General features: G+C 39.0%; 1 protein-coding gene across 1 annotated transcript in view; it reads right to left on the reverse strand.

Annotated features, from left to right (window-relative positions):
- Positions 1-430: 430 nt before the first annotated feature.
- CPB1 (carboxypeptidase B1) overlaps positions 431-20,163 on the reverse strand; it is a 37,386-nt gene continuing 17,653 nt past the window's right edge. The window contains 9 exon segments of the mRNA XM_055418963.2: positions 431-732; positions 2,410-2,494; positions 14,349-14,551; positions 15,721-15,811; positions 15,898-16,008; positions 18,442-18,543; positions 19,390-19,491; positions 19,579-19,605; positions 19,607-19,679. Of these exon segments, the coding sequence (XP_055274938.2) occupies positions 545-732; positions 2,410-2,494; positions 14,349-14,551; positions 15,721-15,811; positions 15,898-16,008; positions 18,442-18,543; positions 19,390-19,491; positions 19,579-19,605; positions 19,607-19,679 (982 nt within the window). The 3' untranslated portion in view covers positions 431-544.

A 20,163-nucleotide genomic window follows, 5' to 3' on the forward strand; every position in this document is an offset into this window, starting at 1 on the left:
CTATACAACCATTGAGGGCAGGCATGTTTTCTTTCTTTTTCATTGCTCATTCCTCAGTTGCTTAGCAAAGTACTTGGCATGTAGTAAACAGCTCACAAAATAACTTGAATGAGCTGACGTGAAAGCTAAACTGTGACAGGATCCTCTCATCTATACCAAGTCTTACAGTCCTAAATTTCTCCTACTTCTTCCTCATCAGCCCCTCACTATAACCTGGACATCTCTGCAATCTGTCATGATTGTCAGTACCTCAACAACTTCAACTCCTTGTAGGCTGACCTACATGATTGGTTGTGTACAGCTTGCTTAGTCATTTGTTCATATCTTTTCCCCCCAAAGAAGCAGACAGTCTATCAGGTTTTTCAGATATACTGATTCACTTTTATTATGATCAATATTAAAGATCCAAGTAGCTTAATACACCCGGAAGCTTAAAAGAAAGATGAGGATCTAGAAAAAAAAAATCCAGGCCCACAAAAGTAGGAATTCAGGAAAGAAGAGAAACAGAGTGAATATTCAGAAATCAAGCTCTTAGCACTCTGGCTCAGTACAGATGTTCCAGGACATAGCTGGTAACATATTTGATGGCCAGCATTGTCTCCTCACAGGTTGGCTGGATCTGGGATTCAGGGAGGACAAAGCCGTATCTACCTTTATCCCGGAGTTCAAATGTGAAGGAATATTTTATTCCTTGGTCATAAGCCCAGTCATCAGAGCCCCCCGCAGCAGGATCTGAAATGAGCAAATCAAAGGGGAAAAAACAATTTAAATCTAGGAAGGAGATTTAAAATCTTGCCAGCTTTCTTTTATAATTACAAATGTTTCATTGCACAAAATAGTACAGGTGGGGAAATTTTCTAGTCACCAAGATCACAAAAGCTATGGGGGCTGTTTTAAAGATTCGTCCAATCTTATCTCTTGGTAAGATTACCTCTTAGCTCCACATGGTAATTGTGATGTGTTTAATACTTCAGGATGTAATCAGTAATATATATATATATATATATATACACTCAGTGTGCTTCTATGCTGTGGTAAACTGTCACATAGTGTGTGATTTGTTTACAACATATATACAGTTCCTGGGAAAATAATGTGAATCTCCTAGAAAAATAAGGAAAGCTGCATGATGACTGGTGAGAGGAGAGGAGTCTGAGCCTCGCTGAAACTGTACTGAACGATGAAACTGGAGCAGCTCAAGGGCAGGGCTGGCTCTTCGTGTTTGTTTCTTTGGGCTCTCGGATAGGGCCTGGCATGGACTGGACACTCATTCAGTCATTCATTCCGTGACACTCATGGTGTCATTCATTCATTCGGTCCACAGGTGTAGAGTTTTCACTGAGCAGCAGGCCACGTGCTCAACTTTGGAAATACCAGGACAAAGGAAAGACATGGCCACCGCCCTCCAAGGGCTTATGGTATAATGGAAAAAGAAATCTCATCGAACTGGATAAAACTTCTATGAAGTTCACAGTACATGAATAGATGAGTTATTTCTAATAGAACCCCCTTAAGAAAATAGTATACCCCATCTGACACAGAGAAGTTTAATAAAGGAAAAGAATACAGAAAACTGTATTCTACATGAAGCTTTTGAAAAAAGAAAAACCCTCAGGGTTGGAGCCTCTTCAACTGCATTGAAGGCCACTGATGGTGAGGCTGGCCATTTTCTTCCTTGTATTTCTGGTCCTTTAAGTCCTGGGGCAGAAAAAAATCATGCAAAGGCAAATATATGTAGAAATTGGAAATGGAACCTGCAGTATGTTCCTTCTCAGTGAAATCAAACTGGAGCACCCAAGGCCCTGAGGTCCAGCCTATAACTAACTAACTCTTTTGCCATTTGCTTGCGCCCCATGAAAACAGCTTAAGCCTGAAATAGCCCTTTGAAACTTCAGTCTGTTTAGCCAAGAAAACCTTCCCTCTGTTGCTTTTCTCCACCAATTGTCCTTCCAGATAAAGCTTCTGTGTCATCGTCCTTGGAAACCATTCCTGATGCTGCAGGGTGGGTCGGCTAGTCTTTGGGTGTGCTCTGTTCTTGTACATCCTTCTTTCTCAGCACTTTGCACCTGTATGGCCGTGAACTCTTCCTGCTTTCTGCTGCGGGCTTTTGGAAGATGGCTGGTCTCGCTCCTTCCCTTTTCCTTCCCTCTGCCCTGCCTTCCTTTCTCCACTAGCACCTCTTGAGGACCTGGCATGGGGGTAGATGCTCAGTAGATGTTAACAGAGAGCAGATGCGTCCCTGAGTTGAAAGGGATATTCCCCGCCCTCTTTTGTCTTCTAAACAGAAAACTGATTACATATTTTATAAAACATTCACTCTTAGACAAAAATCACATGCTTTAAATGATAGAAAGGAAAGACTCTGGGGACCGTCTATCGCCTTTGCATAGTTCTGAAGCCGAGACTTACAAATCGTTGAAGCTCCTGGGCCATAGGTGTACGTGGTGCCATGCAGTGTGGCCAGTTCTTTCACAGCGCCCTTAGCTAGGGTGTTCTGCAAAAGAGCCAGTGGTACATGAGTGAAGAAATAAAGTGCACACTGACAAACAGACACCTGTCCATTATTTCTAAGACGTCAAAGATGTATACGTCATAATTTGGGTTAGTGTCTTAATCTTATTCAGTGCCCAGCCCCATTTTGCAGTGAATTTAGTCACACGATCCAAGTGATTCTGGTAGAAGGATGTCTTCCCTAACATCCTGCCCAAGCACCCAGGCTGAGCTTCCCTTTGTCACATACACAAAGTGTGTCATATTGTGTCAGTACCATTCAGTTCAGTTCAGTCGCTCAGTTGTGTCTGAGTACCATTAGCTACCCTCTAAGTTCTCAGTGACTTTTCCTGTCCTTTATCTCGGTGTTCCCAGGGCCTAATGCAGGGTGTGTTACTTAGTGGTTGTGTGTACATGCTAAGTCACTTCAGTCGTATTTGACCCTGTGGACTGTAGCCCAACAGGCTGTTCTATTCATGGGATTCTCCAGGCAAGAATACTAGAGTTGGTTGCTGTGTCCTCCTCCAAGAGATCTTCCTGACCTAGGGACTGAACCCTTGTCTCTTATGTCTCCTGCATTGGCAGGCAGGTTCTTTACCACTAGAGCCACCTGGGAAGCCTACTTAGTGGTTACTCAGTAACTATATTTATGAAACTCTGAGGATGATAAGCACTCTTCCTACCACATTATTTGAGAATTAAGTACTTACATTTATTTTAAATCACTGTTGGAGTAAAATTTGGGTGTTAGTTGCTGAGTCATGTCTGACTCTTTGCGGCCCCATGGAGTATAGCCTGCCAGTCTCCCCGTCCATGGGATTCTCCAGGCAAGAATACTGGAGTGGGTTGCCATTTCCTTCTCCAGGGGATCTTCCTGACCCAGGGATTGAACCCGGATCTCCTGCATTGTAGGCAGATGCTTTACCATCTGAGCCACCAAAGTGGACAATTCCAAAGAGGAGTGTAGTTCCAGCGTGGGAGATTTTTTTAGAGTGAAAAATTAGAGAACACTTATTTTATTTCAAAATGCAAAACATTTCAATCCCAGAATTAAGAAAAGTAGTAAATACTAATTTATTTATTTATTTTTTAAAGCAGCATCGCCTTAAGTTGCCCTCCTGGCCCCTATACTCGGTTCCTCAGGGTGAAGGGCTCTGCCAGCAGCTCCTCCCTGTGCTCTAAAGTCTCCAGTGTGCACTGAATCACTCGAAAAGCAAGGCTTGACTTAGCTGTCTGGAGAATACAGATTGGTGAATCTGACTGTTTACTGCAGGAGAATTAGACATAATTCATTCTGGCTATGAAACTAGCTGTACTTCATACTTTGGCAACATAATTGTCTTGTACATATGCCTGAAAAACTGTGAGGTTGGTGATGACATCAGAATAATTCCATTTTTAAAAAGTAGGAACTTCCCTTACTCCTTGCTCTAATATTAAAACCAGTTTAGTAAAGTCTTAAGTTAAATTGATGAGGACATGACTCTAAGACTTGAAGAATTTCAGCTCCCAAAGAATGACTGTTTCACCAACCAAGTGGTAAATTTGAAAATTTAAAAGGAATTATAAATCATGATCTCAAGCCTGATTTTCTGGTCTGGTCCACTGAAATGATGCAATCAGTTTCTTGGAACTAACTTATTATTCTTAGAGTTTTGAGATAGAATCTTGAACTCGAATTTCAGGGTTTCACTTCCCCTTTTTCCAGATTGGTAAAATAATATGTGCTTTCTCATACTGTGTGGAATCTTTCCTGTTGTGATCTAAAGGTACTGTTTCGGTTGTTTAATCTCATTCTAACCAGCATACTAGAGTTGGGTCTTCTCTCCATTCCTTAGTATAGGGTCCATTGCCAATTGAAATCAGAATACTCTGTAAACATTGCACAATACTCAGAATACATTTAAAACCATCTTTTAGAGAAGTGAAACGTGGTGAGGTACTAGGTTTTTTTGCTAGATAAACAGCATGTGGTGGTTTAGTCACTAAGTCGTGTCAGACTCTTGCGACCCCATGGACTATAGCCTGCCAGGCTCCTCTGTCTGTGGGATTCTCCAGGCAAGAATACTGGAGTGGTTGCCATTTCCTTCTCCAGGGGATCTTCCCAACTCAGGAACTGAACCTGGGTTTCCTGCATTATAGGCAGATTCTTTACCGAATGAGCTACAAGGGAAGCCCTAGATAAATAGTATATTCCCTACAATTCTATAGTTTCCTTAACTTGTGATCCAACCAAGGAAATTTCTATTATTTATTTTTCTATAAGGCAGAACCTCAGATCCTAAAGAACTCTTATTCCTTCTCTAGCTGCCTTCTTCAGGCTTTTTTTCTGTTCTGCTTTCCAACCCCAACTTAAGCCGTGAATTCTTACTTTTAGTTAGTAGAAACAAGATTCTAATAAGTTCCAGGCATTTAACGTACAGCATTGTGACCATAGATAGCAAGACTTCATTGAATACATGAAGATGGCTATGAGAGTAGAGCTTTAGTGTTCTCACCGTAACAACAAAATGACAATTATGTGAGATAGAGAATATGTACATTAATTAAACATTTTGCAGTATTTGTATTATCAAATCAGCACATTGTACACGTTAAATTTATTTTATTTCCATGAATATGGAATAAAGGAAATTCTTTACGATTAGTTCCAAATGTGAAAAGTTATGATGACTTTAGGCAATTTAAGACAAGATCATTGTCATTATCTCTTGATCTCCTGCATGTCAGATGACCTTCAAAGTCTCTCCGTATTTTTATTGGTATAATGTAATATTTGAGTTATCTGGCAAAATCGAAGAGGCTTACTTGTGATCTGTTATCTCTTTTGATTTATCAACTTATCCATTTAGTCATATTGCTGCTGCTGCTAAGTCACTTCAGTCGTTAGGGCCACATAAAAATGTTCGGTTTCCTTTCCTCAAAGCAATACCCAAGTGCTATCTAAGCTGTCAGAGACAACTTTTGCAAGCAGTTGCTCTGCCTCCGATGCTGAAACAATACCTAAGATTGATGTTCACTGAAAACAGCTGTTATTTTGCTCCTGTCACCGGTGCCCATTAAAGGAACATGTAGTTTGTGTCTCAAGACTTGGCTTTCCTTGTCCTCAGTTGCTCTCTCACCTTGATATCTACCTCCTCACTCCCCTTCTGACCATCCCCTCCTCACCGCATCCTTGAATGGCTCTCTCACCTTCTCTCATGAAGTCTGACCATGGATCACTTGCCATGCATCCCCACCTTCTTTCCAAGCCAAGTCGCCCTGAACTGCTTTCATACTGTTCCCTGCCTCTTCTTACCTCCATGACTTTGGGTGTCCTTCTCCCCTTGTAGGAATCCTCTTACCCTTTTCATTCACAAGGGGAATTGCAGTTGTTCTTCCAAATTTAGTCTAAATGTCACCTTCTTTGCAAAGCTGCCCTCAACTCTGTAAGAAGCAGCGAGCCCTTCTTTGTGAGGGCTCATATCTCCATCGGAGTTCCTATCACTCTGTGCTGTCATCATTTGTTTTTGCATCTGTTTGTCCCCTAGTGGAGCTTTTGGTGGGGTGGTGGTGGGGGAGGAGGATTCTTGGCTGTTTGTTTTGTATCCTTAGCAGATTGCATAACACCTAGCACATAGTTGCTTGATTGATTCTCTTCCCAGGGCTTCAAGTGGGCATGGTCTGATTGGGGGTGCAGAGTGCCGAGCTCTACAGAGGCTGCACTGTGACCCCTGCCCCTCCCCGCCAACCTGGGTGGAGATTAAGGATGCTTGTGGGGAGAGTGGTGGTACCATGTAGTGGTGGTTGATGGGTTAGCATATTTAGACATTGACCTCTGCTATGCACTTAGCTTATTTCCTTTCATAAAAAAAGTAGAGTCTGTGGACCCTTACTTTCAGCCCCTCTAAGGCCAAGAGACAAAAAAGTCAGAACAGACATTAATCAACCAAAATGTCATATTTTAAATTCCAGTTATGGTAACAAAAATCTCTGGAATCAGTGTGAGTCTTTTCTTTTGAAGAGTTCAAATACTTTCACAAATGTTACCCATTTATCTTCCCAACATTATCTGTCCACATTTCATCAACACAGAATTTTCTAGCAGAATGGAATGCCATGTGGGGCAGCATGCTTGGTGAGAATGTTCCAACCAAGCTGGATGACTGACCCCTGCCTGTCAGGAATGGTAGAGAGAGGTGGTTCCTGAATTTGCTAATATAATAGAGAGGGTAACTCCTTTTCCTGGTACATTTCTGTAAAAAGGGACTAAGACAGCTGACAGAAGTTCAGCAGAAACAATAGTATATCAGAGACCATGATTCATATCTTGTAACTCTAATTAATGACACTTTCTATATAACCTGTTATTTCACGGAGACCTTACATCCTCAATGGATTCAAAATAAGAACTAACATTTACATAAAACCTTAGACTTTACAAAGAGCGCTTGCTAAGAGCTAGATATTTTTATCCCCATTTTACAGATAAAAGAACTGAAACTCAGAGAGGATAAAAGAACTTGCCCAAGGGCACGCAGCCCTGTAAGAGGCTGACTTGAGTTGGGTTCTTCTTGCTTTAAATCCTGTGCTCTTTTTCACTTCTCCTTGTGGCCTTGGAATACTTCAAAAGAAGTGTTGCTCGAGCTGGTTTTACCAATTGTAAAGAACAGAAGGAAGCTAAATATAAACCAGTCTGAGAGAAAACTTTGCTTTCAGTCAAGGCCAAACATGGCCAGCCTTTATTAATCGTTAGTTGGAGTTTCCTAGCACATCTTATGCATGCTTTCTTTTGTCACTTGTCTTCTTAAAAAGAGGCCTTGGTCATAGAGCAAAAGACAGAGAGAGTCTAAAATGTCACATCTAACTCAAAGCCCAAGAGACAAAGGGCCAACTCCTGTAACATTTCCCCAGGCTCTGAGCTCCAGGAGGCTGGTGAGATGAACAAGGCGAGGGTGATCTTTTTCAGCGACCTGCATTCCCACGTAACACATGATCAGGAAGCCCCTGTCTCACGACCGTGCCCATGGTCTTCACTGCAACCTCTAGTGCATAGCCAGTGTCATGGCAGCGGGGGTTGCCTCTTCTAATCTTCCCCTGGCCCATTCTTACAGTACAAGAAAGCAAAAGCCCCACCCTGGCAGTGGGGTATACACCAGTGCAGAGGAGATTTGCTTCAGAACTTTGTTTCTAACTTCAAGCCCTGAGTTTAGCCATCCCTCTGGGTGAATACATGTGATAATGGAAACATCAAAATGATCTGTCGCTGCAGTTTCCTTCCTTCTGTGCTGTGATCCTGGGTAACTTACACCAAGGGACCAGTGAGGATTTGAACTTTTGTAATTTTGGTGCAAAGGGAGAAACCCCCAGGGCGTACTAAGGCTGGGACTGTGGAGAAAGCCTACAGGACTTGAAAAAACAAATATGTTTCTGAGAAAAAGGAAGAGAGTAAACAAGTGCAGGCTCTGACTGCAAAGCCTTGATCGGGGGAAGAAAAAAGATAAAGAGTAGCAAAGGGTCTGCTTTAGGAGAGAGGAGCCTACTTGGCAGCAGACCCCATGGGGAGTGTGGCAATGTTTTCACTGATGTAAACTAGATTTTTTCTGTGGCTGATCTAAATATGTGTTTTTTAGCTCTTTAGAATTCAAGTAAAATGTGAAGCATGAGTCAGCTGAAGCTGCAAAGCCCAGATTTTTTTTTTTTTTTTTTAATGGCAGTGGTGCTTCTTCCAAATAAATGCTGTATACTGGGGATGTACTGTCTTGCACTTGAGCTTTGTAGAAAATTGTAAACTGTGTGCGTGTAGGTGTAAGATCCTGTGAAAGCCAGGGACTTCGGCCAGGAATGAGACTTTTCTTATCTTTGCTTAAAGTGGAGTTTCTCAACCTTGGTGCTTTTGACAGGTGGGCTGGGTCATCCTGTGTGGGGGGGCTGAACTGTGTATTGTAGGGGGTTGATCAGCCTCCCCTGGCCTCTATCCACTGCATGCCAGGAGCACTCCCACAGTTAAAACAGTCAACCCCCTCCCCGCCCAGTCAACATTGCCAAATGTCCTCTGGGGGAAGGGAAGGAGACAAAAATCAGCTTAAAGTCAGATAAAAGATGTAAGTATGTTAAAGAAAGTATTGTAGAGAAAAAGAATGAAAAGAAGACGACTAGTTTTCAGGATGCTGTGCATGCCTTATTTTGTTTTCCTCTCCTGCCCATAGTACAAGTGCTTCCTCAGTACTGCTGCTTGGTCACTCCTGCTAGAAGAACACTTTGCTTCCAGGGTGGCTATAACCAAAGGCAGGCTACCCAGTTACATTTAAATTTCAGATAAACAATGAGTGTTTTTCCAGTAAAGTCTGTCCCATGCGCTATTTGGAACATACTTAAACACTAAAAAATTATTTGTTGTTTATCTGAAATCAGATCTAACTGGGAGTCCTGTATTTGACCTGGAAGTTCTGTTTATCAGGTCACTGGCTCCAGGGCCTGCTGTGTGACACAGGGTTCATTCTGACATCTAGGTCCCTCTACAGTCTGGTTAGCTCCCTCCCACTCGTCCTTCCAGAAAACACTCATAACAGGCTGACCCCTGTCTACTCCCTTCTTGTGGCAGGAACCATGGTTTCTGCTGAGCACTTAACAGGTGCTCAGTAGAATTTCTGGCAATTGCCTTATGAGTCACCAGACCCTGCAGGAGAATTTTAACAGGCCAAGAAGCCACTTTAAAAATGGTAAATCAGCAATAGTCTCTTCAGTCAAAGAAATCCTGCAGTTGTCATTTCAAATTCTTTTGTCTTATATGTGAGATTAGAAATTTTGAGAAAGCTCCTGAAGCAAATGTGTGCTCCAAGTCCTATCTGCTGGCAACCGGCCTGATGGACGGGCTCTGACCCTGTTATTCTTGCTATTAGGCAGGGACATGGTGACAGCTGTGATAGAGCGTGTTCATGACCCTGTAATTGCCCACCTCCTAATCACAATATTTCTTCCCTCTGATATTTATGTTTATCGCTAATCATAGTCTTGGTTTATGCTCACAGGCTTGAGTGGAACAGTGGGTTTCTATCTTGGTGGCTCATTAACTAAAACTTTAATGAAGAGGTAGTGAGGTGTCACTGCGTTAGATGGTATTAGAGTTTAGAAATGGATTCCTATCTTTTGGTCAAAGTCAATAATTTTCCAGAAATTATTAGCCTGTCGTATCTCTCCTGGTTTATGTATGTATACCCATGAATGGATGGGCCAGAATCATAAACACTGGGCCCTGAGAAGTCAGGGATCTTAGTTGGCCAGTGTAAATACTTAGCAGTGTCCAGGGTTAGAAGTAATAATGGTATATTTGCGGGATAAAAGACTTTATTTAATGAAAGGTCTTTTGCAAACCAGCTATATGGAGCACCGGCATAGTACAAATCTGTGTGTGTGTGTTTGGGAATTGGGGCAGCCTAGAGTTCTGTGTCCGCTAGTGCCATGCCCAAGGCTGCCTCTATTACTGGTCTTGGCTCAGCTAAGCCTTCATTGTCTAAGCTGGAAAATGAGAAAGCAGAACCAGAGAAATTTCAGGATTCCCACTTGCGAAGTTCTGTTCCTGCTTTTGAATTTAGAAGTAGTATTATAGTAATAATTGTTGTTAACAGTGCCATGTAGCCCTCTTTGGGAGGAAAGTAAACCAAAGATTGTGAGATTCTCTATGCTTAATAAATAGAAGGATATGGATTGGTTTGGGAGCCTTTTAAATTATGTCTCCTAATTTTTATTTCCTCTGATGATAAAGAGGTCATATAACTCAATATTTCATTACCCTTTAGGATTTTGGAGCTGTAAGTATATTCTATTCTGAGTCTTAAAACGTCATTGAAGATAGTGATAGATATATATTGCAGTCAATACTGAGACTGGACAGTTTATGAAGCCACTTGAAAACTCACAGTACATCTTGTATTTTTTCTCTGAATAGTTATAGTGTGTGTAAAAGCAGTTTTTTCATTGGTCTTTTGCTTTCTCATATCTGCCTTTTTTCCCCCTGACGGTTGTCTTACGATTTGAGTAACTGTCATGTAATCTCCATGTAAGATCGTTCAGAAACGCGGCCACATACATTTTTATCACAACTCTGATATAAAAGGATTGCTGCTTATGGTATGTTCTAACTTTGGACTGAAATTGCTAATGTTTCTGTCTAGAATAATTTCCTTCATTGAAGCATATATATTTTTTGCTACAAATATGATCTTATACATTTTAGATGTATAAAGAAAAAGAATCATATATATACTAAAATCTATATGACGGAATCTGCTTTGCATTGCTTTAAGAAAATCTGAGTTATCTAAAATGTAGTGTGGTAACAATAATTCATCTTATTAATCTTTTACTATCTTTTGTTTTCTAATAGTGGGGTCATAATTTTCTAATTGAGAATTAATGCAGAGGCACTAGATTTGGGTGGAACATTCATCTTTCTAGGTCAAGACTTTTACTTTTAAAAAAAATTAATATCTTTATGACAAATAAAAGCCATGCAAAAGCCAGTATCTTTCTTATTTAGAGACTCTAATTCTCATTTGGCTATGCATATGTTTGTAATAACACTGTAGTTTATAAGTTGTTCTAGCAAAATGTTCTTAGAAAGTAAGTGAATTGGATTGATACAAAATAAGAAAAAGACTGAAAGGATTTCTGGTTAACTATTCAAATGATTTACATTATTTTGGGGTGTCAGATCCCAAATGAATCAAATAATCAAATAATATGAATCTCAGATTTTACTGATGGTAAAGGAATATATTGTTAATATACTGTATATTGTATATTCACAATATACAAAGCTGTATATTGTCACCCTGCTTACTTAACTTATATGCAGAGTGCATCATGAGAAACGCTGGGCTGGGTGAAGCACAAGCTGGAATCAAGATTTCTGGGAGAAATATCAATAACCTCAGATATGCAGATGACACCACCCTGTGGCAGAAAGTGAAGAAGAACTAAAGAGGCTCTTGATGAAAGTGAAAGAGGAGAGTGAAAAAGTTGGCATAAACTCAACATTCAGAAAACTAAGATCATGGCATCTGGTCCCATCACTTCATGGGAAATAGATGGGGAAACAGTGGAAACAGTGAGAGACTTTATTTTGGGGGGCTCCAAAATCACTGCAGATGGTGACAGCAGCCATGAAATTAAAAGACGCTTGCTCCTTAGAAGAAAAGTTATGACCAAGCTGGACAGCATATTAAAAAGCAGAGACATTACTTTGCCAACAAAGGTCCAGCTAGTCAAAGCTGTGGTTTTTCTAGTAGTCAGGTATGGATGTAAGAGTTGGACCATAAAGAAACCTGAGCCCTGAATAATTGATGCTTTTGAACTGTGGTGTTGGAGAAGACTCTTGAGAGTCCCTTGGACTACAAAGAGATCCAACCAGTCCATCCTAAAGGAAATCAGTCCTGAATATTCATTGGATGGACTGATGCTGAAGCTGAAACTCCAGTACTTTGGCCACCTCATGTGAAAAACTGACTCACTGGAAAATACCCTGATGCTGGGAAGGATTGGGGGCAGGAGGAGAAGGGGACGACGGAGGATGAGATGGCTGGATGGCATCACCGACACTATGGGCATAAGTTTAAGTAAGCTCCAGGAGCTGGTGATGAACAGGGAGGCCTGGCGTGCTGTGATTCATGGGGTCGCAGAGAGTCGGACATGCCTGAGTGGCTGAACTGAACTGAACTGATTTAAGATGCTAGGCAGAAGTTTAGTCATAGAAAAAAAATTGTTAGAAATTAACTTTTAAATCAATCTGTGTGATATAAATGCAAATAAGTTTTGTATCTTATCATGCTAAGTATGCATACATGCATCTTATCACATATCCTATCGTGCTCTAAAAATCATAGGAAATAGCATGTCCTTTTCCTTGAATTTATTAAATTTGTGACTATACATATAAACATCCAAGGTAAGATTATTTTGTAATTTGTGTTTTCTTTTTGAGAATTCATTTTGAATATTTTGCTTCTGTATAGTTCTGTTTCACTTCTTTAGAATTTAAAAACAATCTTGAAGTATACAATTTCTAGTATGTATTTTGTTCTATTGCCTCTCTTTCCTTGCTTTTAAATGGAGAAGTGATTCTTAGAAGTATCAGTGGATCACAATCTCTGGAGGGACATAGCAAGAATTTTTCGTGAGATTCTAATGGTAGAACTAACTTGATTCTTTTTTCTAAAGGACAATTTATAGACTTTTAGAGCAGTCCAGATACTAGGTTTTTATTGTATGGGGCCAGTGGGGCAAGAAAGTTTTCATTGCTAAAAGAGTTTAAACTTACTCCTCAAATAAGAAGTATTGCAACATTGTGAAGCAGTTCCATTCCAAACAACACTTTAAGCTTTTCTGTTAGCATTAGTCTTTTAGTGTTTATATGTTTAAAACTAGTTATTAAGCAAACTGGATATATTAGCTATTGTTACATTTAATGTGGTTTATAATTTTAGTTTTAATATTTTATTTAGTAACTCATTAGTGCTTCATTTGTATGGCTTTGTCTTTTTCTCTTTTGATGTGGTACAGTTTAAACATATTCACATGAATTAAGCAAGCAACATACCCCCACTTCCTCTCCTCTCCTCATCCTCCCCAGAAATCTAGGACTGAAATGAGGAGCTAACAACACTCATCTCTGGGACAGCAGGCCTGTGAGCACCCACTGCTGAGAATACTCACAGACTGAGCATTATTGGAAAACAGAAATATTTAATGGTTCCAACTAATGATGTTCTCCTTTGTTTTTTGGCTACAGATAGGGAAAATGGGAAGCTTTTTGAAAAATAGTAGTTTTTTTTTTTTTTTTAAAGAAAAGGACCTGGCCAACTATTAGCTATCAGTTTTCTAAAAGGTTGAGTTATTTTTCCAGTTTCCTCTTCACAAAATATTTATAGCATTACATATTTTATTTGGCCTCCGAAAGACCGAATCTGAAAGGACAAAGCAACAATTTCCAGTTGATTAAGTTTTGGGTCTTTGAATTTATGCATTTAGGTAAGCCAAATATCTATGTCATTTTCTAAGTGGAATAGTTTATTTTTTGGCATAAGTCAAATGCTTTAAATCTTATACTTGTTCTTTTAGATCATTGGTTCCAACTTCTGATAGTCAGATGTTCATAATTAAAAAAAAGTTGTTGAAGGAGTCACATATACTTATTTTTTAAAAAATTATGCAGATATACTATATTTAACATGGATATTATAAAATTCATTATTTAACTTTTCACGTGGTTGTATCTTGACTCTCCAACAAGATTGCTAATTTTTAAGGCAGGGATATTTAATTTTTTCTCATATCTAGTAAAGACCTAGTCATATCATTTGTTCATTGATTGATTTACATCTGTGTCCCACCTAATCCAACAGTGAAATAGGCATTTTAGGATCTTATCACTTAGCTCAACATCAACCAAATGTGCCTAATTCCTATTAACATCTGACTTACTCTGCCTATGTATGTCAAATCCAGTTCGAGGCAGTTTGATAACATTAACTTTCTGATGAAGATTATGTATGAAGTGAAGGGGCTTTGTTGATTACCCCAGATGCATCTGAAATCATCATATGTATCAGTGTTGTGGTGAAGCAGGAGGAAGTGGAACTCTTGTTGTTTGGAAGATTAGTGAATGAACCATATGTTGGGGATCATTCTCTGTATGAAAATCATATTCCTTCTAGCCAGTATATTTAGCCAATCTCAGATTCCTTGTGAATCTGTTTGGCTTCTGTTACCAAAGATCAACCATGGACCTTCCAGAAATTGTATAATTGTTTTCCCCCTGGAATAGAATTAAAAAAAAAACTCAATAGCAAAATACTGTATCTACCACCATGATGACTTACCAACTCAACGTTGTTCTTGGGGAGTTTGTAATCATAGGAGTAAGGATAGAGCATCATCTGAGAGTAAGAGTGGATTGTCAGATATGCTTTGATGGAAGAGAGGTGGTTGCGGATGAAATTAGCCACGGCCTTGGTCTCTTTTTCAGACTCTGCAGCAGATCCACAGTAAGTTTCATCACAGGGGCTTTTAGAGGCTCCAATAGCTGGAAAAACATGATGCTGTTAATGGCAAATGGTCATCCACTGATGTTCCTACAGGGCGTGTTTCAAAATCTCAAACTACAGTGTCAGAGAGTTAAAAAAATAAGTTGTTTTCACAAGAGTTTTTATAATCATCCCATATATAAAGTATATATATATATATATATATATATATATATATATATACTTTTAGTCACAAGATTATGGTGCTTTTAAGCTAACAGTGTAAAAAGTTGCATGCAGAATCACCAATATGTCCCTGTGTGCATGTGTGTGTATGCTCAGTCTTGTCTGAGTGGGACCCCATGGACTGTAGCCTGCCAGGCTCCTCTGTCCATGGAATTTCCCAGGGAAGAATACTGGAGTGGGTTGCTAGCTCTTCCTCCCTGGGACCTTCCACTCAGGGATCAAACCTATATTTCTTGCGTCTCCTGCATTGACAAGCAGACTGTTTACCACCGGTGCCACCTGGGAAACCCTAATGTCCCTGTGTAGTACTAAACAATGAGATCAGTATAGTATAAGAAAACTAATAAAGAAAAAAAGAAAAAAGTCACTCAGTCATGTCTGACTCTTTGCGACCCCATGAACTATAGCCTATCAGGCTCCTCCGTCCATGGGATTTTCCAGGCAAGAGTACTGGAGTGGGATGCCATTTCCTTCTCCAGGGGATCTTCCCTACCCAGGGGTCGAACCCGGGTCTCCCGCGTTGTGGGCAGATGCTTTATCCTCTAAGCCACCAGGGAAGCCCATAAGAAAACTAATATATAGGGGACAAATACCTATGAGAAATTTCTGTGTTACTATAATCATTTACTGAGAGTTGAATCACAAAATTATAATTCTGTCACATTAATGTTTAAGTAATTATTTAAATAATTATTTAATGATGATTTCCTCTAGGTTGTACATCCCACAAATAGTCGGATTATGTCTGGTTTGTTCAGTCTTATGTTTCCAGCATCTAACACAGCTGGGAACACAATAGAATAGGCAATGCATCTTTATTGACTGACTATATAAACTGTTTATTGTCTGTGCTTTTAGAAACCTGGAACTTGAAAGTATAATATTTTATAGTTTTTCTTGTTTTTGACACTGTTGTGTTTTCCTGTTATTTTCCTTCCTATGCTTTTCATGATGCAAGAGAAATGGTCAGCCTGATACTTACTGCACCAACCAGCATTAAAATTTCTGTTGAGGTCTGTGCCAGTGCAAGTAGATCCAGCATTGGTGGAGCGGGTCTTTCTCCACATTCGGTTCTGAAAGTGCAGTGTATGGTTAGGACAAGTATAACAGAATGATTATTTTTAATTTTATCAGCCCCTCTTAGGATTGGTTCTTATACCGTGGTCCAGGTGTAGATGTAGCCATCGATATTGACCACAGGCAAGACATAAAAGTCTAGCTTGTCGAGAAATTCTGTCATGTGGATCTCACGTCCATAGGTCCGAACAGCCTGTGTGCAAATTACAAAGCAGAATTTTATGGAAAATGGTATGCACTATGCACTGAAATTTACATAGACTGGACAAATGTTGACTCTGATAACAAAAATGGATACCCTTTTTGAGGTAGATTATTAATATTGATAAAAAGCAAATAGCAAAGTATTACTAATAGTTTTGTTTAAAATAGTTTCTGATTCTCTGTTTCTAAGTACTCTGTTTTATCCACACATAACTCATTTAGTTATTATTTTTATTTTAACTTTTTATAGATGGACAAAACTGTAGTAAAATTAAAGACTTTTAAAGAACATAAATGCTTATTTCCTTTGAAATAGTAATTGCAATAACCTTTTTTTCAAAGTCAGTAGGATATGAGAGTAAGGCCTATTCCTAGTAAGTAAGGAATGTCTGTGGATGACTTTGCATGTTTCTTATATTATCATCTAAAATTTTGTTTAATTTTGATGAGACTTGTAGATGATCTCACTAGAGGAAGCGTCTGACATGGAAGAAGAATGAAAAATACCAAATTTACCTTTAGCTCTTCCCTAGGCTTGCTTGAATAGATTTAAAAACATTTAAGGCTTCTATGTAGTAATAGTTTTTAAATACTCTTTGTGGCTCTACACTTGTATGTTTATTAAAATAATACATGACAAAGCATGTGCTTTTTAGGTTGGAGGAGGTATAAAGTGTGTTTTGTTGGTGGTCTATGACTGGAGGTAACCAAAGTAATGATGAAAATTCTTTCTCCTAGAGAGCAGATGGTGAGTGTGCATGCTAAATCACTTCAGTTATGTCTGACTCTTTGCAACCCTGTGGACAGTAGTCTGCCAGGCTCCTCTGTCCATGAGCTTCTTCAGGCAAAGAATACTGGAGTGGGTTGCCGTGCCCTCCTCTGGGGGATCTTCCTGACCCAGGGGTTGAACCTGTGTCTCTTGCATCTCCTGCATTGGCAGGCAGATTCTTTGCCACTAGTGCCACCTGGGAAGTCCTGTAGATGGTGCAATAACTCACTGAAATTAAATGGTGCCAATTGGACACATAACATGTTTAGAAACCAAGAACCTAATGAATAGATACAGAAAATGCTTTGCACAAAAGAAAGTATATTGTATGTAATAATATTCTTATATTTTAAAGTACTTCAATATTTTAAATGTAATTTTACTTTTGAGATAATTTTAGAAAGTTATAGAAGAGATGCAAGTTCAGGGAGTTCTCATTTACCCTTCACCCAGGTTCCCCAAATGTTACCATCTTATATAACCATGGTACAATGATCAAGGTGAAGCAATTAATAATGGTACAGTATTATAAACTATAGACTTTAATTCAGATTTCACTATTTTTTTTTCACTAATGTCCTTTTTCTATTGTAGGATCCAATCGAGGCTCCCACATTGTATTTGGTTGTCATATCTCCTTAGTCTTTTCTTATCTGTGACAATTCCTTTGACTTTTCATTATGACTTTGACATTGTTAATAAGTACTAGTCTGGGTATCTTACAGAAGTTTCCTCAATTTGAGTTTATTATTTTTTTTTAATGATTAGAAGGAGGTTGTGCATTTTGGGAAAGAATACCAAAAAGATGGTTTATCTTCTTAGTGCACAATATCAGGGGTTACATGATATTGATTATATCTTACACTGGTGATGTTACTAGTGTTGTTAACCTGATCGCTTGTTTAATGTAGTCACTGCTAAGTTTCTCTACTGTAAATTTTGCTTGTGTAATATCGTATAATACATTTTTGGGGAGATGCTTTGATGCTGCAAATAACCTATTTCTCTTTAAACTTTTACCCCATAATTTTTGTATCCATCTGTAGATTTTCATGAAGTATTTATTATTATGGTGCTCTAATGATGGCTTTCTGTTTTGCTCATTGTACATCTATTAGTTGTAATTCTTCTATAAGAAAGAACTGTTCCTTCCTTTTCTTTCTTGACTGAATTATCTTTTTATATAATTTATGGGCTTATGGGTATTTAAAAGGATTTTCACATATATCTTACCTTGACCTTTATAAAGGAGTGAAAAACAGTATCATTTACAGTAGGGGCTCCTATGTGTTATTTTCTTTTATTCTGAAGTATACATTGATTATTATCTAGGAGATAATGGTCAAGTTAGTGGTTTACCCACAATCACAACTTTTCAATGACCTATTCACGTACTTACTACCTGTTAGCTTTTTTCCCAAAGGTGGGTGAGAAAATTAAGATGAATCAAATTGAAATAAATAGAATTTGCTAACTGTTTTAAAATTTTGCCTTATCAAGTTTTCCAGGTGACCTTTATAGCTTGGAACTTGGAACTATATTTTTTTTTCTGTGCTGCTATTCTCTTTTATTATAGTTAATTTATAAGGGATTGATCAAAATAAAAAAAATACTTTCTACTTTGCTCTGTCAGTAGTCATTCTACATACTGACCTCTCTGACAAACCACTGGCAAAATGCAGGGGAAATCCACTCTCTGGCATGGAAACCGCAGTCCATGAAAATGGCAGGCTTATTTGATCCAGGTTTGCCAACCTATTGCAAACAAAAGGAAAAGGAAAACCCTGATTCATCACATTCAGAGGTTAACATTCACTACCTGTCTGGGCTTTGGACTCCACTGGTGACACTTGACAGCACCAAGAGATATATTCCATGATTGAATTAAAACATAATACTTGCACAGTGTGTTCTTGCCTGTAGACACTCAGTGTCTGAGCTGGAGGCTTACATGGCTGTTTGTTATTTTTATTAAGCTTGACAAGCTCGTATTTCAGAAGATGCTTGATTACTCTGCTTAATTGTACTCACATGGAGGTTATTTTCTATTGCTATTATTAGGTGACATGACCAAGACAACTCGATAAGTAATTAGAAGTAATCATGATTGTTGCTAATATTGTAAGATTTTTTCTTTTCTCCCACTTATTCCTTGTCTTTTTATTTTCTTCATTAGAATTTCATGATAAAAATGGCATTAGATGACGACAGTTAACAAATTGTTGATATGCTGTGTAATGTTGTCTGATAGACATGAAGTTTATGAACCTCTTTAGCAAATGGATTTGCAAACAACATCTGGGAGAGGAGAATTTCATCAAGGTAGATGATCATTTACATTGCTTACAGGAATGTGGTTAAATTTATAGGACTTCTGTTTTATTGCATTTTTTCCTTTTGGATAAATCAAAATAATGATTTAAAAAATTCACACATGATAAAAGAATCTGGGTACTCTGTTTGATTCCCTGAGGGATGTAGGCAGAGAAAGAGTTATAACAATGCTTGAGATGAACATGTCTGTGAAACAGCTGTTACTGTGTCAGAATTCATTGATTTAAAGTGCTCAGACACGGCAAGGTTATGGTTAAAAAGGATTACCTTGAGGAGGTATATAGTGTTTCCTAAAAATGTAGTTCCGATGGCACTGCGAGAGATGAGGTCTGGGTTTTCACTGGAGACTTGTTCAGTCCATGCCTCTATCTACCAAATGGAACCATTGATGGATTAATGTGACATTCTCAGTTCAGTTCTCAAGGCAACGTCTGTCCAAACACGTATACTTCATACCGTTTCCCAGTTGTTGTACTTCTCGTTAACTGTGTCCAGTAGCGCGGACTCTGCTATCAAACTGAGCCTCCAGCATGGATCTCAGGTTGCTTATCAATACCCTGTAATAAACCAGAGGAAGTGCTCCTGTGAACATAAGCGTGTTTCTCAGTGAACATATGCAACATCCCAGGGTCTCTGCTAGTCAGATGTGTCCTCTGATTATGCTCTTCCACTTAAGCTACTTGTCTCAGAAAGTGAGTAAATCATTGAGAAGGGTACCAGAGAGTATGAATTAGGCAGGCTCTTCTTTGGCCCAAACTTGTTTGACTGTTCTTGGACCTTAATTTGAAAAATGATTTCCCTGATATCTGGGGCACTCTGGGTCAGGGCCTTGGGCTGCCGCACAAAAGCATGCCCTCAAGCCTACCTATGGTTTTCCTTGCTCAAGACTTCCCTTGTTTTAGCACTGAAAGTCCCATGTCCCAGCAACCTATTCATTCCCAGGAAAATTGGGACATCCAATCACCTGAGGCCTTTCTTTAGGTTTTGAGAAAAATACCCCGATGGGTGGAAATTCAGAAATATTAATAAGCTAATAAAGCT

Source organism: Moschus berezovskii, chromosome 1 (assembly GCF_049115385.1).
Source record: "Moschus berezovskii isolate FMDL1 chromosome 1, NW_MosBer_1.0, whole genome shotgun sequence".
Classification (NCBI taxonomy): Eukaryota; Metazoa; Chordata; class Mammalia; order Artiodactyla; family Moschidae; genus Moschus; species Moschus berezovskii.